General features: G+C 41.4%; 1 protein-coding gene across 2 annotated transcripts in view; it reads left to right on the forward strand.

Annotated features, from left to right (window-relative positions):
* The window catches only part of DDX46 (DEAD-box helicase 46), a 40,400-nt gene extending 25,043 nt beyond the window's left edge, over positions 1-15,357 (forward strand). For both annotated transcript variants that reach the window (XM_075068148.1, XM_075068149.1), the window contains exons 16-23: positions 3,917-4,110; positions 6,606-6,743; positions 7,419-7,568; positions 8,490-8,687; positions 10,109-10,327; positions 11,627-11,771; positions 12,499-12,572; positions 13,379-15,357. In XM_075068148.1, coding sequence (XP_074924249.1) covers positions 3,917-4,110; positions 6,606-6,743; positions 7,419-7,568; positions 8,490-8,687; positions 10,109-10,327; positions 11,627-11,771; positions 12,499-12,572; positions 13,379-13,426 — 1,166 coding nt within the window. In that variant the 3' untranslated portion in view covers positions 13,427-15,357. The remainder of the gene's footprint in view (positions 1-3,916; positions 4,111-6,605; positions 6,744-7,418; positions 7,569-8,489; positions 8,688-10,108; positions 10,328-11,626; positions 11,772-12,498; positions 12,573-13,378) is intronic.
* Positions 15,358-24,456: the final 9,099 nt, after the last annotated feature.

The raw sequence follows: 24,456 nt of genomic DNA on the forward strand, positions 1-24,456 counted from the left end.
GGTGTGCCAGGGTTTCTACTATACATTGGATTTCGTGCACTTTCTCCCTACCCGACTAAAGTGCGTACACTGGGAATTCACTTGACAGTATTATATTATTTTTTATTGCCAATATTATCGCCCAGCTGGTAAACGTTGACTGTCCGACTGCCCTTGAGTATAACGCTACCTTTTTCAGGGCTTCACTTACACAGTATGCTTAGTGATCTCTTCTTCATGCATATATCTTGGAGCTTGTACTCCTTTATCATTGTAGTTTGTTTTAGTTCCTTGCTCTTTTGTTTTGGTTACCCTATGGATCTGCCCCTTACTAGGCCGTCCGGTCTGCTCTCAAGCTCCGCGGCAGGTTCGCTAGCTGCACTTTTCAATTCTTGTGCATATTGACAAATAGCTTCGTGTTTACCCTTTTAGGCGGGCGTGGGACTCCCATGCTGAGGCATCATACCCCTTCTTTTACATGTCCCCTGGGGTAAACCACGCTTGAATTCTGGAATTTGTTTCGAGAACAGTGGTTGCATGGCACGTTGTAGCAAACATTGCAGGTACTTTAGGTGCAGATTGGCTAGGCTTCTGATGCCTCTTCATGTTCGGCCCTCCTTATGATGTTCCCCCATGTTGGATGCGCCGCGCTCCTGCTAAACAATTACAACACACTTAACTGCGCCTCTCATTGTTGAATTCTCTGACAGACCTGGCCTACACAGGCCCCCGGGCGATTCGGTCCCTCGACCTACGCTTTAAGCGCTGGACGACGAAATATACCCAGTGTCTCGTTTCTGTCACCTTTTCCTTGTGACATGCATGTTCTACCCTGGTATTGCATATTCCTTTGCATATATGGACAGTCTTGCTTGCTGCATGAGCGCCCAGCACAATTTTTTAAGACCGACGCTTACGGCAATTTGAGCAACAAACGGGAGACGGGATCAAAGGTAGATTTTAGACGGATACGTTACAGACGTCCACAAGCGAGCTTTCGATTCTGTATTCCAGTGACGTTCAAATTCTGCAGTAGGTCGCGCGGGGGGCGTGGGATGTGTGCGGCATGCTTTCAGATGAGTCTTCAGCGCAGAAGCAACACTCTTGACCTGCTCCGAAACTACCGTGCACAAGCCTTCCCGCCAGACAGAAACCATCCCAATACACCAAAAGAACTCAACCCTCCTTTCTGTCGCGGAGTGATTGCTCATGTGAATTTCACAGTAGGTGTGAGAGTATCAACATGCGCACCTTGGTCTGGATGTTTTTTTGTCATCCGCTGGCACTCCCCGTTACCCCGTGTGGAGGGCGCGGCCATGTCCTCACGGTGACCCTGGGGGTCCTTGGCCGTAGTTGTGTTTTTTTTCGTGGGCTGTGGTTACTGTGTTGGCCCACTATAGGGGATCGCGGGCGGTGTGCTCTCCCAGTCGTGGTTGCTAAGCTGGCAAAATCCTTTCCAGCCCAGGTGGAGTGCGGTGCACGCTGACCAGTAGTGGTGGCTATCACCCCACCCCGAACTCAGGATATATGGCTTGCCGCCCGTCAGGGAGTTACGGATGGCTGCACCGTTATGTCAGAACGTTGGTGCTAGGACTATGGGCGTGCGCCTTTTCTCGTCACTTGTGGTCCATTCCTGATGGTTGTTGCGCAGATCTCGTTAGTTTGGTGGGCTCTCGAGTCTGCCGTTGCATTAAGTGACCTTTCCCCACGATGCCAGGTTCAAGGTGCTGCGACTGCGATCCTATGTGTTTCCAATGCCTTCCTCATCCAGGAGGTGACCGAGGGCTGAGTGTTGCTGTTTGTGAGTAATCGAGGGGTACTTGTGGTATAAGTAATCTTTCGTCATTCGAAGACAGAGGAGAGAGGTATTTTGTCTGCACCTATTGTGAGTTTTTGAAGTTTGGACTCCCTCTGCTTTCAGTGTTTGGCAAGCCTGAGCAAAGTCGTCGGCGGGTGCGTGGCCTATGGTGGCTCCCTTGCCTGGTTCGTCACCGCTCTAGCGGTCTCCCTCCTGGAGCCCTGGGTACATAGTGAGGAACATTATCCAGACATGTTCCCCTATGGAGGAGCGGAAACGGTGACACAGAACCTCTACGCCAGTTACCGCGCTTGACCGCTTGCGCCTTGTCGCTTCTCACCTTCGTGGCAGCCGGTGTTTCTTGCTGTGTCCGGTCTTTAGTGAGCAAGGAATAAGAGGGGTGGACCCTTGTTGGGCGTCATGGTCCTCGGCTCAGGCCTTCGTGTGATCCGATCGTCGATTGACGCGGCTCACACGCAGTAGGTTCTAGCGATAGATCAGTCTCAGGGGATTATAGGTCCAGCCGATCCCGTCTCACGTGTGGCCATGGGGGATGGGCCTCCGAAATAGTTGAGTTCTACTCTGTCTATCCATAAAACGAAGGATACGTAGCTGGCGACCTCATGTGCGACGCGATGGGGGGGGTTCCCCGCTCTCTGGGGTGTCATTGTTCCGTCCGGCCCAATTCAAAATGTTGTTGTGGGTGTCTGCCTCCATGGTCACACGGTTCTGTAGCCAGGACTCCTTTCTCCCCGTTTTTGCTTTGCCAGGCCGGTCCGACCGTGTTCAGCCTGCTATTTGGGTTTTTGTCTCGGTGGAACTGGTGTTTCGGTCGGGCACCCAGCAGGCCTTTCCCCACCGTGTGGATGTGCGCAATCTGCAGCCGCTAGCTTTTTCTATAGTTCCAGTTGGGAACAGGGACCCCACACAGGCCCTTCCGCGGAGGATGGTGCTGCCGGTCAGCTCTTTTTTGGTGGACTGTGGCGTTGTGTGGAGCGGATGTAACCGGATGTCTACCCGTTCTCCCGAGGATGTTCTCTCTAATGGAGAATGGTGAAGCCCTGGGGCACAGGCCTTATAGTTGGATGTTGTCTGCTATCGTGCATTTGCACTGTCTCAGCTCATGTTCCCCTATCATCGATGGGGTACGCCTGTAGTTAGTCTGGCTTAGAAAATGTAGGCTGCACCAGCGCGCAAGCTTTCTTCGGTGCGCTCAGCGGCCTATAGGGGGAAACGTTTCCTGGCGACTGTTGGGCCCGTCCAAAGAGATTTGCGTGTGTCAGATTGCTGTCGATTACCCCTTGGTTCAATACCTGGGACACTGGTCGGTTCCCTTAAAGGAGTTTCGCCTCAACACTGAGATTTGTTTTGATATGCGTGGCTACAACGGTTGTCTCGGGGGAACGCACACAGCCTTTTGTGGGTCTGTGTGGCTGTGTGTACTCTCAGGCAAACCAAATGCTCACGTCTGTCTCTCCGACGCCCTTCCGCTGTCCCTAGGTAAGGCTTGTGGACCCCCTTGCATCGTTGTGAAATGACTCCTTGTTGTCGGCGCTAGTGTTCAGTTTGGAGGCGCATGCTGCACTACCTCTGATGGATTGAGGGATGCCTCTCCATTATGTGCTCATTCACTCGCATGAGCAAGTAGCTGAAGAAGAAAACAAGGTTTATCTCACCTCATTAGCTAAGCTTGTTGTCTTCATTTCCGTACATCGTGTGTCATGATCTTGAGTCACATTCACCCACCCCCCTTCCCCTAGCTGGCGGAGTAGCCGGCAAGAAGGACTGAAGGGTAGCCGGGTCGGCCGGATTGGATTTCAGATGCGGCGGACATGGTGCAAAACCACTGTCCAGGGGGCAGCCAGAGTCGCCTCCCCTTGAGTGTTCGCCTAGGTAATCGCAAGTTCCTTCCTCCGAGGGGGGCGGCTGTGCCCACGAGCGGCGCCACACAACCTACCTGTAGGTGACCCCCGGGTAAGATGGATAGTGGAATGGATATGAGCAACACATCTCGAAGAACAACAGTTACAAAGGTGAGTAGCCTTGTTTTTTTATTATTCAAAACTGAAAGAAAATAAGTGCATAAACTTTAAATCAAACAGTGTTTTAAAATGAGCTATTTTCTGTGACTCCTTGCAGGTATTGATCAATACGACAGAGACAGCATAATTAATGATTTTAAGAACGGTGTATGCAAACTTCTTGTGGCCACATCTGTAGCAGCACGAGGCTTGGATGTAAAGCAACTAATGCTGGTAGTCAATTATAGCTGTCCCAACCATTATGAAGACTATGTGCACAGAGCAGGCCGAACTGGACGAGCTGGCAACAAAGTATGTAAAAGTAATTATTTGTTCTTCTTAACTGTGTTTAGAACCCTGCCCTGTTTGAGTTAACTATTATAGTACTAATTAACTACTAATATAGTTATCGAAAACAGGGATTGGGAGAAGAGAATGTTTCTTTGGTATTTGAGAAGGGATACTGGAGTCAGACACCACAGTAATACAAATATTAATAAATAATAAAAGAATGCTGTGAGGTTTTTAGAGACATCAGGAATAAGACAGTGGTTTCTATTTTAAAACTGAGCCCCCTGTTCTGAACCAAATTTGTGTGGCACTTAGGAAATGCTTACTGGCATAAGATTTCCCCAGGAGTTTGGCTCTGTTGCTGAACATTTGATACTGTTCATGCTTGGTAATGTGCATGAATGACCTCAGAAGATTTCATGTTCTAAACTTACAACCATGACCAGACTGAAATAAAAAGCTTTAGATTTCATTGTGAATGGTTGAACTATTGTATCACTTTACATGCTAAGCTAAGTTAGTTCTAGGGCTGTCAATTTAATCACATGATTAAACAAATTAAACACAATTGAACAATAATAGAATACCATTTAAATATTTTTGATGTTTTCTACGTTTTCAAATATATTGATTTCAGTTACAACATAGAATACGAAGTGTACAGTGCTCACTTTATATTTTTTATTACAGGTATTTGTACTGTAAACAAAAGAAATAGTTTTTTTCAATTCACCTAATACAAGTGCAATCTCTTTTATCATGAAAGTTGAACTTACAAATGTAGAATTATGTACCAAAAAAATGCATTCAAAAATAAACCAATGTAAAATTTATAGAGCCTGCAAGTCCACTCAGTCCTTCTTGTTCAGCCAGTTACTCGGAGCTTGTCTATACTACCATGCGGGGTTGATCTAAGATACACGATTTCAGCTACGTGAATAGCGTAGCTGAAGTCGACATACTTAAATCTACTTACCGTGGTCCTCTCCCGTCATCTCCGCTTACGCTTTCATTCTAGTGGAGTACCAGAGTTGACGGGAGAGCACTCAAGCGGTCGATAGATGCGATAAATTGACCCCTGCTGGATCGATTGCTGCCTGCTGATCTGGCGGGTAATGTAGACAAGCCCTCTGACAAACAAGTTTGTTTACATTCGCAGGGACTAATGCTGCTCGCTTCTTGTTTACGTCACCTGAAAGTGAGAACAGGTGTTCTCGTGGCACTGTTGTAGCTGACTTCGCAAGATATTTACGTGCCAAATGCACTAAAGAGTCACATGTCCCATTTCAGGGGACATGCGTCCATGTTGATGACAGGTTCTGCTCGATAGCAATCCAAAGCAGTGTGGACCGATGCATGTTCATTTTCATTATGAGAGTCAGATGCTACCAGCAGACAGTTTATTCTTCTTTTTTGGTGGTTCGGATCCTGGAGTTTCCGCATTGGAGTGTTGCTCTTTTAAGACTTCTGAAAGCATGCTACCCACCTTGTCCCTCTCAGATTTTTGGAAGGTACTTCAGATTCCTTAGCCTTGGGTTGAGTGCTGTAGCTATCTTTAGAAATCTCACATTAGTGCCTTCTTTGCGTTTTGTCAAATCTGCAGTGAAAGTGTTCTTAAAATGAACATGTGCTGGGTCATCATCGGAGACTGCTATAACATGAAATATATGGCAGAATATGGGTAAAACAGAGCAGGGGATGTACAACTCTCTCTCCCAAGGAGTTCAGTCACAAATTTAACTAGCACATTATTTTTTAACAAGTGTCATCAGCATGGAAGCATCTCCTCTGGAATGGTGACCGAAGCAAGAAGGGGAATGTGAATGTTTAGCATATCTGGCACGTAAATACCTTGCAATGTCAGCTACAAAAATGCCGTGCAAATACCTGTTCTCACTTTCTGGTGACGTAAATAAGAAGGCAGCATTATCTCCTGTAAATGTAAAGAAACTTGTTTGTCTGAGCAATTGACTGAACAAGAAGTAGGACTGAGTGGATTTGCAGGCTCTAAAATTTTACATTTGTTTTGTTTCTGAGTGCAGTTGTGTAACAAAAAAAAACTACATTTGTAAGTTACACTTTCATCACAAAGAGGTTGCACTACAGTACTTGTGTGAAGTGAATTGAACAATACTATTTCTTTTGTTTATAATTTTTACAATGCAAATATTTATAATAAAAAATAATATACACTTTGATTTCAGTTACAGAACACTATCTATATATTAATAGAAAAAATCAAAATTTAATAAATTTCAATTGATATTCTATTTAAGTGTGATTAAAACTGATTAATCACAATTAATTTTTTAATTTTTTTTTAATTGCATGAGTTAACTGCTATTTATCAACAGCCCCAATTCATTCAAATTCCTCTTAAAAAGGAAGTGTATATTTAAAAAATGCAGTTTAACAGCTCTACCTGTGCTACAATGCTTCAGTAGAATAAGAGGTCAAGAGTCTTAATGGATTATTAATACTAATTTAAATTCACATTTTTTATTAATGTTCAATAGGGATTTGCATTCACTTTCATTACTGAAGATCAAGCACGGTATGCTGGTGATATAATTAAGGCTTTGGAATTGTCAGGGAAACCAATTCCTGCTGAGCTAGAGAAGCTCTGGAGTGACTTCAAAGATCAACAGAAGGCTGCAAGTAACCTTTTTCCTTCTTGATGTGTTGTGTTGTGCTTTTGCTACTTTGCTCTCTTGGGTCCCAGTTCTGGGCGCATACAACTCTACATGCATAAGTAATTTCACTAACTTCATTGGGGCTAGTCATGTGTGAAGTCAAATAGGTGTTAAATGTTTGCAGGATTGGGGTCTGAAGTGTTTTCAAGACCCTTCTTGTGAATTTGAATGTTGTAACCATATGTATGTGGCTATCTTGAGACTTTATTTTGTCAGAAATCATATAAAAGACAGCCAGGGTGCTGTAGTATTTATATTTTATTTATATTGGTCACACCAACACAGTATTTGAGCACATGATTCAAAAATTTAAAATGAGTTTCTTGTCTGCCAAAGAGAGAATTCTGTTATCTTAGGGAATATTTTAGTTTATATACTTGTATTACTCAAAAATAAAAGATTTGTTTACATCTACTCAATTGATATAAAATAGCTGTTAAATTTTTCATTGTAAAATAGTTGTTTCAAGGTTTGAAAAGCCTGATAAATGTCCTAATTTGTCTTGATTTTTTTTTTTCATTTAACATCATCAGTTAAATAGTCTATATTCACAATTGTTTTACTCCTTCTGGAAGTGTCTTTTAAAACTTTTAGTATTTGAAGTGACTTTTTAAAATAAACATACCTGTTTTATAGGAGGGGAAAACTATTAAAAAGAGCAGCGGATTCTCTGGCAAAGGATTCAAGTTTGATGAAACGGAACACGCTTTGGCTAATGAGCGAAAGAAACTACAAAAAGCTGCTCTTGGCTTGCAGGATTCGGATGATGAGGATACAGCTCTTGATGTAAGCATTAGGGGAAAAAGTGTTTACATTTTTTTCACTAAAATAACCCATACAAATACAGCTCCATCTAATAACAGATTGCAGAAGGCATGGATTTCTGCTATTTCACACATCTTGTGTGCAAATCTGCGTTTCCTTTTAATGTATGAGGGTATAGACCTCATAAGCAGTTAAAAATCTGCTGTTTGTCACTTACTGGTATTTTATAAATAAGATAAATACGGATATTATTTCATTCAAAAGGGCACAAGCAGTTTTTTCGTCTTTGCAAAGTTAATCATCTTGCACAAAATAAAATGGTTACACTCATTCACAATAGTCTTGTAGTATAGTGCTTGAAAGAAATGTATAGCAGCTTTTCCCATTTCTAAATCCATATTAGGTACTTTTCCTTAATATTTGCTACGTTTTTCCATGAACTGAAAAATTACTCTGACTACTGGGGTACAAGGGCTGTAGAAGAACTGCTGCTGGAAATCCTCCCTCACAAACCAGCTCTGTAGCTTTCACAGTATGAATGCTGTCCCCCTCTGCCTCTCCCAATTTAAGGGTGAGATTGCTTACATAATTTGGTGCATCAGTTTGTGCTTAAATGACACTTCCCATGTGAGAATCTCAAAGTCCTTAACCTTAGTGTGAAATGGAAGGACTTGGTATAAATCCCTTGTTAAAGGTAGAAGGTAAATCTATGGCACATCCAGAAATAGATCTCCAATCTCCTGATGCCCAGTCTGTTTTTTGACCAAATCCTTCCTCACTGTTGCACTGTAGTTCTGAGAAGGCTTTGCCAACGTTTATTGTTGCAAGAGTCAAAATTTATTTTTTGAAAAATAAAGCAAATGCACACTGATGTTTTCTTACCATATGTAGACAAGAATTGCATAATGCTAAATGTACTGATGTCATTGTTCTGTTCTTTAGATTGATGAACAAATTGAGAGCATGTTCAATTCAAAAAAGAGAGTGAAAGACATGGCAGCACCGGGAACATCTAATGTTCCTACACCAACAGCTGGTAATGCAGAAAAACTGGAAATTGCCAAAAGGCTAGCTTTAAGAATTAATGCTCAGAAGAATCTTGGAGCAGAGGCACAAGTATTGGTCCCTTTTCACTTTAAGGTCACACTCTCTACCAAGCTACTATTTTTTACTAAATGTTTAATAGAATGTATGTTTGTTTTACAGCCATGTTAACGTATTGTTCTATGTAGCTTCTTTATTTGGTGCTTAATGGTAAATTATATGAGTCTTTGACTATCCATTCTGTAATCTTTTTGATGTGACAAAATGCATTAGCACAAAAACTGGAACCCTGATCTGCTTTGACACAAAGGGGTTAATTTATAACTAATTTTACCAGTAGTGACTAAGGGATTTGTTAACATTGTTAGAATTACAAAATATCTCTGTCTGCTGAAGTATGCAATATACAATACGTTTTCTCTTGGTTGTAGAACTCTGATTTAAAATGTTTATGAACTTTAGTAGCATTTTGCAGAAGGTGGTTTGTTAGTTTTTGAAGTTTCCACATTTGAAATCAACATAGTCACCATGAATCTCTGATTCTTAGCAGAGGGCTGGGAGGGGAGGAGGAGATTTTGATCCAAATCTAACTCCTAGTTAACAGCCGTCAACTCACTGCTGCTGTAAAGCATTAATAATGTTCCTCTGAAAGTTTAAGCTTTTTAGAATATATTGCTGTGAAAGTTATGTAAAAGATAGTTTCTTGTTTAGTGTTGAGGGATTTCAGTTCACAATGTATAATGTCTTGGATGAACTAAAGCAGCGGTTCTCGACCAGGGGTATACATACTCCTGGGGGTACACAGAGGTCTTCCAGAGGGTACATCAGCTCATCTAGATGTTTATCTAGTTTTACAACAGGCTGCATAAAAACACTAGCAAAGTCAGTACAGACTAAAATTTCATACAGACAATGACTTGTTTATACTGCTCTATATACTATACACTGAAATGTAAGTACAATATTTATATTCCAGTTGATTTATTTTATAATTATGTGGTAAAAATGAGAAAGCAAGCAGTTTTTCAGTAATAGTGTGCTATGACACTTGTGTATTTTTATGTCTGATTTTGTAAGCAAGCACTTTTTAAGTGAGGTGAAACTTGGGGGTACGCAAAACAAATCAGACTCCTGACAGGGGTACAGCAGTCTGAAAAGGTTGTTCTTTAGTTCAGTGGGTCTCAAAGTATATTGTCAGAGCAGTCCTTGTGCACTGCTGAGTTGACTTCCATCGCAGGAAGGAGTGGATGCTCATTTTCCTAGCTTGGTAATTGGATTAGAAGTGTGTGGGATGAGTTAAAATTACATTTTCTTTTGCTGACGGCAGTCTGGAATGTCCATAGCATTTAGAGTTGAAAATGCAGCAAGGCTTTTTGTGGGGAGGGAAGTGTTGAAGCTGCCTACATGAACATTTACTAGGTGTAGAAATGTAATGAAACTCTGGTGCTGAAAAGGCCAGGTTTTTATGTTGCTATCTCTGGGTACCTTGTAATGAATGTAGATTTGTTTTATTACAGGATGTGATGCAGCAGGCTACAAATGCTATCTTGAGAGGAGGCACAATTCAGGCTCCTACTGTATCTGCCAAAACTATTGCAGAGCAATTGGCTGAAAAGATAAATGCCAAGCTTAATTATGTGCCCATAGAAAAACAAGAGGAAGAAAAACAGGAGGGAGGACAAAGTGAATCGTTTAAGAGATATGAGGAGGAATTAGAGATCAATGACTTCCCACAGGCAAGCATCAGTTTTTTTCTTTAATCATATTTTAATGCCAATCACTTAACACAGTGCTTTACCTCAGACTCTTTGTACAAGTTTATAATGTGTTTATTCCAACAGAGAGGTTTTATCTGTATCTCAGATCTTTATCAGCTGTATCCATAAAACTCCGTGACATTAGCTCAGCTGTGTAATCTGCAGCATGTATCTGTTGACTTTCTTTCCTTGTGCAAGAGATGTATAATCTTTCAGACACATTCTAAGAATGTTCCTTACCACATGAAAATGTGAAGCTCTGCCTTTGATCTAGTCAGCATCTAAATCTTATTGCATCTTCCTCTATAATGTTGAAAAGATCTGGCCTTTTTTCCTCTGGCCACACTACCATAATTCTGGTCCAGGCCCATATGTCTTGATTATTACATCTTTTCTTAAACTAAGATTGTTAGGGGAGATTTTCAGGGGGCATAAAAAGTAGTTAGGCACCTAACTGCCATTTATGCTTCTAAAAAATCTCCACTGTAAGCCTCTTCGAACAGGGACTGTCTTTTGCTCTGTCTGCATGTTGTCTCGGACAGCGGGGCCCTGACCAGTCATTGGGGTCTCTTGGTGCTATTCTAATACAAATAAGAAAGTCACCTGACTAGTAGAATGAGTGAGAGAGAGGCAAGTTTGCTCTTTCCTGCCAGCTCTTCCTAATGCAAGTACAGTGGAAATGTTTGAGTCCCATTGAGAGAACTCATGCAATTATACTAAATTGCATGCACATAACCACTGTATGGGCTATATCCTAGCCCTGACTTTGTTCTGCATATGCCTCTACCTTTTGTACACTAGATCATAGTAGGTGATACACAAGATACATTTGTCTCATTCTTGAAAAGAATTTGTAACAGTGTGTCTAAGATTATTTCTGTTGAAATCTCAGTGTCTAAATGAATGAAGTACTCTTTCTCACACTTCAGTCTTCTGGCTTGTAAACTTCCCACAGAGTGAAACAGGGACACTGGTTAGCTCTCGCCAGTGGTCCTGTACATCCATCATTCTCTTTCCTCCCCCTTTTTTCTTCTTATTCTCCTGACATAAATGGCAGCAGTGCTAATGTATTTTGTATTCGTTTGGACATGGGTTTTAATCAGTTCTTTTAAAAATGAGTATCCATTTACCCTGGAACACATTTCTGTTTAAATGGTTCTCACCATATAATTTTGTTGCTACATTTTCTGTTTAGAATGTCAGCTTAACTCTCTGATTCCTCTCTTTTATAAAATGTCTTTCTCACTGTTCCTCTTCCTCCATGTTTTTCTTGCGCAGACTGCTAGGTGGAAGGTTACCTCCAAGGAAGCACTTCAGAGAATCAGTGAATATTCTGAAGCTGCCATTACAATCAGAGGAACGTATTTCCCTCCGGGCAAGGAGCCCAAGGAAGGAGAACGAAAAATTTACTTGGCTATAGAGAGTAAGTATGACAGATGTATTTAAATTTTAAAAAATGTCCCCAGTGCAGAGTAAAACTAGACATGAGAATCCTTATGATAGTAACCATTGGGTCTTCACTCCAGACCATCTTTGGTTATGGAACTGTGGGCACCCAGGGAAGCCACTCATTTGTCTTGATAGTTTTTGCCAGTTAGATCATGGAGCTGTAGTGATGTAAGTCCCAAGAGGTCTTCACATCCTACTCAGAGTGAAAGTCCTTACATGGTGGCTGTATATGAAAATATTCAAAAAAAAGAACAGGAATTCACTCGGTGCTAAAAAATGAGAGGAAATGGGGAGACCTCATTTGAGCTGACATGGAGAAGAGACAAAATGGTGCTGTTATCCAGCAGCACCGAGCAGGGATCATATCTGCTCAAATCTATTGTCTACAACCTATGGCCCAATTAATCTTATGGTTACTCTGGCATGCTCTGTTGCTGATGTGAGTTTGTCTGCAAAGTTACCTGTTGTTTTAGGTGTTTGTGGGTAGTGTAAAATGTGACTTGAAATTTTAAGTATGTCCTTTGTTTAAAAAAAACATATCAGCCCCGGTAATAAACACTGGTAGACAGTTCAACAGCAAACTATTAAGATGTGTTTGGCAACCTACATGGTGCTACTAGAAGTAACTTTCAGTTTTACTTTTTAGGCTTTGTGTGGGGGAAAAGATTCTAATATTTTGTTTCTTCTTGTTCTGTCTCCAGGTGCCAATGAACTGGCTGTGCAGAAAGCAAAGGCAGAAATCACCAGGCTTATAAAAGAAGAACTTATCAGACTGGTAAGTGAAATATACTGTATCTCAGAAGAATGTGCTTGGCTTTTTAAAGCTTTACAAGAACATGTTTCAGAAAGTTTATGCCAGCGACAGAGCATAAATCTTTTTTAATATCTGGGACTGGAAGCTGCAGATCTAAAATATGCTGTACTGGTGAACAGCAAAGAAAATACATTTCTCTGTTCTGTGGGTCAACCCAGGCTCGTAGGTATTCTATGCAGACAAAAGACATCAACAGAATTTTGTGATATCTCTATAAGGGGTAGTTCTTACCTAACCAAACAGTTCATTTCCTGGCTTTAGCTCCATCAGGCAGAGCTGGGCATGTAACAGATTGGGTTTTAACTTTTTCTTGTTTTTAGTCCTGTTTGTACTGTGTTGGGGTTTGTTTTTCTTTCTATCTGTTGCTCCACGCAGTATTCCCTAGAGCAGTTGTCTTCTGTATTCAGAGTTATCTTGCTCCTTGTTTTCAAGGCAGGGATTGCCCTGGGAGATTGAATTCAGAGTTCTTCAGAAGCACAAGCCTTGGCTTTTTGTGGAACAACCTCCAGTAATATTGCATTTGACTTGGGCAGAACTGCTGGTAGCAGACAGTTCTCAGCCCAACAGCTCGTGGGTTCCATTGTTCTTGTTGTGTCTTCACTGATCTAGTCTTGCTTTGTTTTTAAAATTGCGGAGCTCTACGTAAAAATTCCTTCCAACTGTCAAAGTTACTATTGCTGAGCAATTCTAATATTGAATGATTCACTGTTCACTTGTTTGTTTTCAACTACTGCTGTGATTGACTTGTTTTTCCTATTTAATTGCAGCAAAATTCATACCAGCCAACCAACAAAGGAAGATACAAAGTTCTGTAAATATTTGGAGTAACCCATCTGCCAGTGGCTGGTGTCTGACACTTCGTGGCTTCTGTTGTCTTTGGTGTTCACACTGCTTATTGTAAATTAAGATATTTTTATTTTTTCCTTGCTGACATTTTTAACACAAAATTGATATTTGCTGAGACATCTCATTCTCTTCACTAAGGTTAGCAGTCTTAAAGCAGACCAGCTTTGTCAGGGCATAATTTAATTGAAAAGTATAGTTTATATAGTTTTTCACTGTAAAACTACTGAATAAAACAGATTTTAATTTTCCTGACATTCTGATATAATGTAAATTAAACGATTTTGCCTTGGCATTGGAATTTGTTACGGTCTGCAGTACTTACAGCTTCACATTTATTGGGTAGTTCACACCTTTACAGTTCATTGTGGAGTAGTAAAACGGCCAATAGAAGAGCAGAATTTTCCTCCCTAATCTTCAGCATCTCTGTGACCTATTCCATATGCATTCCCTCTGCAAAACCCTCACTGATCTCAGTGGGAGCCCTGTACTGATCAGAGTTTAGAATTTTGTCTTAGAACAATTAGGGTTTAGTTTTTACAGATGTTCTCCCCCCTGCCCCCCATCCTTCTTTGCTTCCTACTTTGCCTTTATCATTTGGGGAATAGAATAGTTAAATCTTTGGGTTTTTTGTAAAATGAGACATTTTGTAGTACAAAAGTGGCTTTCAGATTTTCTCTAAACGTTAGCATTTTAGGATTTGATTTTGTTCCCATTCTTCAACTTTTAGTAAATAAAATAAGATAAAGCTCAACGAAAGAGAGAAACCACTTTTGTAATCAAGTATAAAGTTTGACACATTTTTATAGTGTTATATATAGACATGTAATGTGATTCTTTCAGGACTACTGTCCTTATACTATTAGAGAATGGCTTTAGACAAAAAATTAACTTTGTAGGTCGGCTCCACAAGCATTGACCCTTATTGCAGTGGTGGAATGTGATCACTTCCTGGGAGTCCACTTTTTTTGACCCACTTTTCCCTCATCCTCAGAAGCCATTAACATTTCACATTGTTACTGTCAAGATTTTAATTTTTTTAGCCTCTTATCTGTGACCAGAGTTACGGATTGTTGAGTCATTCTAGCAGCTGAAAAAGCTTTCAAGAAAATGAAAACTTACAAGGCTTTTTGTCAAAAGCTTTCCTGACCTGACATTGTGGACGAAAAAATATAATTTTAAACATCAAATGTGTGTATGTACTGCTTTAACCCTAGTGAAGAACAAATCAAATCCTTGCATCATGGTTATAAATTCATTTTTTCCAAAAATCAAATATTTCGAAGTCCACTCCAGTTTTGAGGTACAAATAAATTTGTAGATTTAAAAGAAGAGACCACCAGCCATATCCACTAAACACTATACATTTACTCTGCCAGGAACAACCTTAATATGATACCTAAGAAAGTTTAAAATAAAAAAAAAAAAAAAAAAACCTGAATGGAGCCAGAAGTAGCATATATAAGCAAATCTTCTTAAAGTTCAAACAAAACCTCAGATATTTTCAAAATCAGATTCCCTTTAAATGTTTCAGACTTCATTTAGTTAGGATTATTTATTATGTAAGATGGTTCACACAGTTTGTGCTGACTTGTCTTAACTTTTTGACAGTGCTGTAAATTGCGATTGTCCCCCAGAGTTGTGGTGGGTTTTGATATGTTTGGTGTAGAGCACTTTCAGGTTCAGGCATTCTGACTTCTTTTTTTTTTTTATGTCTTTGGTTTGAAATTTTTAATATGCTACTGAGCAAAGCTCTGATAGACATACTTCTGTGATTTCCAGCTCAACATTGTTGGATTTTCAGCGACGTTGGAAAAAGTACGATCTTCCAAGGTTTTTTAAATGCAATGTCAATATTCATATTTTTTTTAATTCTTCTAAAAATAAAAATAATTTCAATGTGTTTTTTCTGAAATGCTCTTTCTGATGATGTGTTTTCTGCCCTATTTGCTGTGCCTCTGAACTTGTTTCTACCGCAGCTCTGTGTTCACTAATTGTAGCTGCTCCTTTAAGTGTAGAGAAACATGTTCACTACCATTACATTAGAATCTTTGTTAGGAATGTAATGAAAATCAGGAGGACAGACACCAGACAGTAAAACTGCTGCAACAGAAACATCATTGAAGGTGCTTGGGTACTTGGGATTGGGAGGGTCAGCAATATGCAAGAGGAAGAAAATGAGACAAACTCTTAACAGAAATAAATGAGGAAAAAAAGATTGAAATGAAGGGGGAAAAGTTATAGTGGCAACAAGGCGAAGAATAAGAGAATATGGAGGAAAACGACGAGGTAAAATTTTTGCGTTAAATCTTTCTTCCTAATTGTTTTTGTGGTTATGGAAGTGGAGCCTGCCCTCTGATAACCATAACATGTCTGCTGCTTTCTTGAGGGATGCACCCCCTTTCATATGCTGAAAGAGAACTGGAACCATATCTTTTTTTTTTTTAGGAACAATATAATAGATAGATCGGAAAGTGTGTTTAAGTAATAGAGCAATATACCCTTTTTGAAGAGAGAGTGTTCCCAACTCCCTATATTTTCCATACAGTTTTGGTGTTAGAGTAACCAAAACATTCTTCAGCCATTGTATTTTGGGCGGAAATATAAAAAAGTGATGCTAGATAATAACGTTTTTTTAAATGTTTCGCTGTAATCATATTTTGTCAGCAGCTAATAGCCATGGGTTCCTCTTCTTGTGACATCTCTTATCCTGACTGGTGGTAGATATATATACTTACTTGCTATTCCATAGTGTGTGCAGTGCAGAAGTATCCCTCCTGATAATGACTAACCACTGATTCTGAGGACTAGATTGTGATTTTAAGGGCATGTCTACACTACAAAATTAAGTCAAACTAAGTTAATGTACAGCCACCACAATAATTAAAGTGGTGTTTCACGTCCACACTATGCTCCTGTTGGCAATGTGCGTCCTCACCAGGAATGCTTCCACTGACTAACTGTATGGGACGCAGATAGTTCGAGCCCCAGGGCTGACAGGCGATGTAAGTAATGTCTACACGGACACTGCATTGTCCTAACTACATCTACCTAAGTGCTATGCCTCTTGCAGAGGTGGAGTTATTCTGTGTAGTGGGTGACATATTGGTGGGAGCTACATTTAGTGCAGATGCTTACAGAGTTAGGTCATGTAAGGCACCTTACATTGATCTAACTTTAGTGTAGACCAGGTCTAAGTGCTTGTGCAATGGAGTGAAGGGAGAACAGGCATATCCCTTACACTTGTATGTTGGTTACATGTACCTTGCATCACTGGGCCCACAGGAGTATGCAGGTGCTGTACGTCTACTTACTACCTGCACCTCCTTCCCAGCAGCTGAGTGGCAAATTGGCAGAGCCTTGGCTCCACTGGCTGGCCAGCACAATGGGACTTGCATAGTGGGAGTCACAATTTGCTGCTGGTTTTGTCTGGAACCTAATTCTTGCTCTCTAATCCTGAGTAGGGAGGAATCGTGCATCAGTTGGATGTTGGAGTCACAATACCACATGAGGCTATTTAGGGCAGTTAAGTGTATGCACTCCTTGCTCACAGCTGTGCCTACTATTTGTATTGTAGTAGTGCGTAGGAGCCCCAGTCTGAGACCAGGACTCCATTGTACTAGGTGCTGAGCAAACACAAGCAAAAGGATGGTTCCAATCCTTTTACTTTGTCAGAAACACTGACTGGGCTTGTGCATGTAAGAATTCACATTAGTGGATTTTTCAGAATACATCAAAATGGTTGTCTGGATACAAGAATAGCATTGGCTCCACTGACTGCATTAGAGGCAGCTAATTACATGATCTGCATCTGTTCCTGAGGAGGTATGAGCACAAGAGCTACCCCTCTGCTTTGCTTTCAAGTTGTGTACAGGGTTTGTACCTTCGTGAGCACCGCAGTGCAATAGATGTGAAAATGGTGACACTGATGCTCAGAATGGTGCGATGTAACTTCCCCAAAGATCTAAGTGCACTCATGATGCAGCAAACTCACAAGTGATCTCTGAAGCTCAGCATCCTGCAGTCCATCTTTGTAGCTTGGAGCATTCTGATGATCAACCTGTTTGCCACAAGAGATGAGAAGAAATGCCAGCTGTTCTGCTCCAAAGAGGGTCTCAGTCTGGACTCCTTGATGGATGCTTTTCACCTGAGCTGGGAATCAGCACTCTTCTATCCCTTTCCTCCAATTCCAACCATCCTGCAGGTCATTTTCAAGCTGAAATGACCATGCCAGGCTCATTTGTATTGCTCCTGTGTGGCTGGGACAATGTTGGTTCTCCAACCTCTTCCCATTGTTGGTTCAGCCTCCTGTATCTCTTCCTCTTCATCCTGACCTCCTGATTCAGCATCATGGTCAGGTTCTGTGTCCAGTGCTCAGCTCTCTATATCTCACAGCATTGATGCTGCATGGTTAGATGAAGAGGAGGAACAATGTTTGGAGACAGTCCAGCAGGTCTTGCTTAACAGTAGGAATTCCTCCACCAGGGCAGCCTAATTGGCCAAGTGGAGAAGATTCTCAGTATTGTCATTAGGGGGAGTTCAACCAATGCTGGCTTTTATCCAGGACATCTTGGAGTACATGTTACACCTTCAGTCTTCTGGTCTTGCACTTAGTTCACTGAGTGTCCATATGAAGGCAATTTCGGCACTTCATCCACCTGTTCATGAGTGGTGGTGTCAAACTCTGTGGCAGTGAGGTTCTTGAGAAGAGTCATTTGTTTTCATGCACTAGTTAAAGAGCTGGTTCCTATGTGGGACCTTAATACCATTTAAGTGGCTCTTATGGAACCTCTTTTCAAGCCTCTGGTGACTTCTTTCCTTCCTCTGTGTCAGAAAACTGCCTTCCCTGTGGTGATAACATCTGCTAACAGTGTGTGAGTTGCAGGTGGAGCCTCCTTCCATGCAATTTCCTAAAGACAATGTGACCCTGCAACTGCACCCTAGGTTTTAATCTAAAGTGGCTTCCTAGTTTCACTTGACCCAGGTTATGTATTTATTAGTGTTCTTCTCTAAGGCACATTCAACCCCAGAGGAGCAGTATCTTTACATGCTGGATGTCAGGAAATGTCTAGCTTTTTATCTGGATAGACGTAAACCTTTCCATTCCTCACCTCGTCTGTTTGTTTCATACGCAGATCAAATGATCAGAAGGACATATAGGTCAGACCAGTTTGCCCACCTTTGAACTATGCCTGTTTGTAGAAGGGGGGGGCATGCCCCCCACTTTCTAAGGTTCCAGTGGCCTTGCTCCCCTTCCTGTGTTTTGGTGAAATAGGTAATTTAATACATTACTCTTCATGCTGTAAAATGTGTATCCAAAAATGTAATGGATGTGCAACTTGGCCCAGCATGGGGTATAATTAGAACATTAACTGTTCAGTGGAACATTCATACTGTACAGCTTTGCTTGTACTATCATTTAAATATGTATATAGCTGGTAATTGACTAAAGGTGGTGAGGGTTGCAGACAATGTATCAGTAGCTTTAGGAACCATTTCTCACATGAATCACCCAATTACTTGAAAATATAGTTTTTGTTTCTAAAGCTAAAATGGTTTATTTAGCTAAAAGTTTGCAATTGTCATAGCCTAAGAAGATGAAATTAAGTGGTAATGGCTGGATCCAGGAGCTTGCTGAGATATGAAAAGATGCAATTCAAGGCTACAACCCTGCAAACATACGTACGTAGCTTTAAGCGCACGAGTAGTCCCAATGACTTGGCTAGGACTACTTGTGCTTAAAGTTAAGCACATCTGTACATGCATGATGGGGACCTAAATGGGCACCTACATATCTGGTTGGTTGTGCAGATAATAAATTATCCACGGCTTGGTGCGGTGCTCCTCTGTGCTTAAAGGTTTTCCCAAACCACCATGGCTCACCTTTAAATAAGCCAGTAAAACTGAGGTTTTTAGAATGTGAAATAGGATATGATGCTAGTTCACCTCCCTATCCCCCACTTGCACCAAAGCTCGATGGTGCTGTTTCTTAGAGCAATGTCCTGTCCCTTTGCTTTAGCTGATGCTAAAATGTGCATGTGTGCAGTCTGTTTCAGTCACATGATTGAAGAGGAATGCACTTCCCTTTTGATTATTTTTCTTGACCCAAATCTCTTCCAAATATGGTATCAGCTTAAACAAGTTTGTGATCTTAATCTCAGGCTTTTGCAGAAGAAATTCTGGCTTCCAAAATGGAGGGGGGGAAGAAACCTTCTGCCTGGAGCTCTTTCCAAAAATACAAAAGACTAAAGAGACAACGTTGGACTCAAATTTGGCCCCAAATGCACATTTTGCAAATATAACTGTTAGCAAAACCTCAAACAGATTTTTATTATTTTCTTTTTAGTTCCAGTGGAAACAATAGTTTTTAAACAAAGAGCCTTTCCCCTGCAGTGATTGCAACCCAAACATTGCTTCATTGAGAATTCTCATCTGAAACAGGCTTACTTGCAGGATGAGCCACACTTGGGTTGAATCAGGTTATCCCAGGATAAGAAGGCAGTAGGAAGCTAGGGCACCTCCTGCTGTGAGGGAACAGCAGTGTGAAGGTACAGGGAAGGAGGGCTTCCTGCAGCGCTGTTCCTGAGGAAGGAGGGGCTATGCCCAGTTTAAGCCTGAGTGGAAGTCTGTTTTCTTAGGGCAGCTTTATATTTAAAGAGCTGTGACTGAAAAAGACTGTGGTGTTTCCCTGGGGAAGGAATCCTGGTGAAGGGAAAAAATAGGGGCACTCTTGTGCATGAGGGGGTACTTAGGAGGCAGCTGATCCTGTTACAGCCAGCATAAATGGGGGGGGGGAATAAATTTAGATTTAAAAATTTTAGTTCTGATTATCTAAGGAATTATTGGTAACATAATACAGAGGGCTGTATAATTTTTATGTTGACAGTGTTTCTTAAATAAGACTATTGCAGGCATTCTAGTTAAAAGGTCACCACTACTCTGTGACCCTGTTTCCATAACACTAGATGCAGCTGCACTCTTGTTCTGAACCCTGAGCCAGGAAGTTATATTATTTTTACCTTCAATGGTACATTAGCTCTTGTTCCATGTAGGTGTTAGCATCTGCCTGGTGCATTTCTAGAAATGAACTGTTTTATTAATTTACTATTAAATAAACATGAATACACAGCTGGAGTGGTCCAAGAATGAGATCTCGGGCATGTGTAGCTGCAGCATAGATGTACCCACACCCAGATGTAGCACCCCTTCCTCTTCCCACTCTGCCACATGTAGTCCCAACTCCATGTGTAAAAAGAGAATGTTGCAAAGCTGTTTTGGGATGTGTGTGTGGGAGGGAAATAAAAGGAATACATTTCCCCAAAACCCTTCTCTTACAAATTGAAATTCCCTGCCCCGTCCCTCAGTGAGATAGAAGCTGCATTGGTGGGTGGGGATACCGACCGCACTGAAGGCAGAGGGAGAACTCCATTCTTTTGGTTGTGGAGAAAAAAGTAGCATTTCACCTCTCCTTTCCATACAGATGGAAAGTTTTATTCGTTTGCATAGTGCCTGGGTGCTTTGGAGACAGAAAGAGAAGGTTCCTGCCCTAAGTAGTTTACAATGTAAATAAGGGCCAGACTGCAGATCTTAGGGAGCGTTTTCAGAAAATCAGGTAGTGTAACACTCAAATTCTTTTGTTTGCACCTTGTATTAACGAAAAACCCCAATCTAGAAATCCAGACATTAGTGCTACCAGACTAACATTTGAGCACTGTGGGCACCAGAGTTGCCTTACTGATTACCTGGAATTAATTTGCCCCCCAAACAATACAGATCAGTCACACAGACTTAGTATAGCCACCAATCCATTTCCAGCTTGAAGGTCAAATGTTTAGATCTTGCTCTGTCAGTCTCACAGTGATAGCTTTAACAACAGGCTGATTTTGGTTTCCCTCTTTATAGAGATGGAACAGTTCAGTGCTTGGAAATGCTATTGCACTTCACTTGTACGCATTATTTTGCCAATGCTCGTGTCTGCTGAGGTCAGAGAGCAGAGTTGCTTGTCGGGAAATTGGGGTATAAAGCATGCCAGGACTTCATCTGATTTCAAAGATTGGGGGTAGTGGTGGTTGGAAACTAAGGGGAAATAATGTAAAGGAAGGTAGCAAGGAAGTATTTGAAGCCTAATTCTGTTTGATTTGATATAGTGCCTCTCAGGTAAAAATTAAACTGAGTCTGGCAGAAAGTCACAAAAATAAACTAAATCATTATGCAGGGATGAAAGTGGCTTTTAATTTAAAACAAAATCTTTGTTTGTCTTCCATGCTACTTCCTAATGGCAGAGGTTAAGAATTCCACAAACCTTGGGCAACAAAGGCAAGGAGGCACCTATTCTACCTCTGTCATTCCTTTGGATTAAAACCTTATTCTGTCTGAATTTAGAGGTCAACGTGGATCAAAGCCCTGGTAAGTTAAATGTCTCACATTTGTATAGCACCCTTCATCCCAAAGGACCACAACATATTTTAGAAATGATATATACCTTTGGGGTGGACCACAGCAGCCACGACATTGCACAACACTGGAGGAGAGAAACATTTGGACAAGCAGTGTTGGAAAAACTCTTACAGAAAGTTTCAGTCAGCTCTGTCTAATCAATGCTAACACACCCTTTTTTTTTTTTTTAAGGTCTTATTTGAATCACACAGTACATCTCTCACCACTCAACTCCAGGTACATGGGACTCAGTCCTTTTAAGGTTTATTGTAAGTTAAATTGAGGACCTTTAACTTGAACTAGTCCATGCATTGGACAAAGCAGCACTTAGGCAGAATAGCTTCTGACCTTATTGCTGCTGCAACTGCATTCATTAGCAAATTCGGGCAAAAATCAGCAGTCGGTAGCTCTATACAGTAATATGCCTCACCTTAATAACTAAAGGCCTAATGCTGTGAAGTCCATTGACTTTGGGTCCTAAATTAGCCCATTCGGCATTTAAATTACCTTCAAAATCTCAAGTGGAATTTGCTGTTCCCACTTTAAAGGGGCTGAGATGAGTGTGTAGAGTCTGGTTTATAAACTGCCTACCTGAAGGGAAGAGATGATGAGGGACTTGCACTCTCAGGCTTCACAGAAATCAATCATCATTAAAAGAAATTCAGCAGATTAAAATGTAATAGTTCTTTTGCTGGTGGTGCTGCAAGTCTATACTGGCCCACGATGCATGTACCTGAACACTTATGGGTTATACATAGCAGAGCAATGGCTGCCTTCCCTGTTGCAAATCTGAAGGGAAAGGAGGAAACAATCTTTCAGTGAATTATTTTTAATGTAGTCTTAGGGCTTGATTTTTGCTCTCGTGGATTGCAAGGGGAGCGTTATTGGGCCTTTGGAAGAGAACCCATCAAACTCCTCAGCACCCCTTCTAAAGGCAGCAATGGAAACATTGCTTGGGAATAAAAGGCAGCTTTTTCTATTGTGTTTAAACCTTCATGTTCCAGAAAAAAAATCCCCTATAAAAATATTTTCTATTTTAAGGTAAAATAAATCAGTAATGTAACTTGTCTTTAATAGAGAAGCAATTAGTGGTAGAGAACAGCATTGTCCGTTTCTACATAGATCAGAATAATAAAGTCAGGAAAGGAAGGATGGTTCAGTACTACCCTGAAACGCAGGAGACACTGGTTCAATTCCCTGGTCTACCACAGATTTCCTGTGTGACCTTGGGCAATTTACTAACCTCAGGTCTATACTTTGGGTGAGGGGGGGTCAATCTAAGTTACACAACTTCAGCTAAGTGAATAACGCAGCTGAAGTCAACGTACTTAGATCGACTTACTGTGGTGTCTTCACCGCAGTGAGTTGACTGCTGCTGCTCCCCTGTCAACTCTGCCTGCGCCTCTTGTGGCGCTGGAGTACAGGAGTTGACAGCAGGGCCAGCTCTACTGTTTTTGCCACCCCAAGCAGCGTGCCGAATTGCCGCCACGGACTGCGGGGGCAGTCCGTGTGCCGTTAGAGCAGCACATGCGTTTCCACGGCGGCAGCTTCTGGCTTCAGCCGGAAGACAGAAGCTGCGTTGCCGCAGACAGCTGAACATAGAAGCTGCTGCCAAATTGCCAGCGCTGCTGAAATGTGTGTGCCACCCTAACAGCACATGGACTGCCCCCGCCAACCGCGGCAGCAATTTGGCACGCTGCTTGGGGGCAAAAACACATAGACTGCCGCCCCTTGCAGATTTCCACCCCAAGCACCTGCTTGGGATGCTGATGCCTGGAGCTGGCCTTGGTCGACTGGAGAGCGCTCAGGGGTCGATTTAATGTGTCTGGACTAGACACGTTAAATCGATCCCCCCTATATCGATCACTGCCCAGCGGGTAGTGTCAACATACCCTTAGTTGCTCTGTATCTCAGTTCACCAACTGTAAAATGGAGATAAATAGTACTTCCCTACCGCACAGGCCTATAGGAGATTAAATTAATTAAAACAAATTGCAAGGCACTCAGATACATTGGTAATGGGGGCCTAAAACAGACCCATGTGCCTAAATAGATATGCAGAAACACTGGATTGGACATACAGAATCAGAAACACTAGTTAACAACTCCAGTATGTTGCTTCAAGCACTGGCCAATATCAGAACCTTCAGAGGTGCTTTTTGGAGAAACTCAGAATATATTCAGTCAGCTGTCAACAATGCTGCGTGTCAGTACATATGTTTTTGTATTTAACAAGTTAGGAAATTAAAAGAACACTTAGGATTTATCTAGCACTTTTCATCTCCTAAGTGTTTTATCACACTAGTTAATTAATCTTCAACACACTGCTGCTGAGAGAGCCAAATGTTCTCCCTAATTTACAGATTAGGAAATTGAGATAGAGCAGTTCAGTGACTGGCCCTAGGCCACAAAGGAAGTTATTATCAGAGCTGGCCACACATCCCTTTTTAAATTAAAATCCTTTTTAATAGTTGAATATGCAGGCAAAAAAGTCACAGGTACATTCTAGTTTGGTGGCTCTTTTTCAGCTTCCCGTTTAAATTACAATAGGGCCTTATCTACGTGA

Source organism: Chelonoidis abingdonii, chromosome 7 (assembly GCF_003597395.2).
Source record: "Chelonoidis abingdonii isolate Lonesome George chromosome 7, CheloAbing_2.0, whole genome shotgun sequence".
NCBI lineage: Eukaryota > Metazoa > Chordata > Testudines > Testudinidae > Chelonoidis > Chelonoidis abingdonii.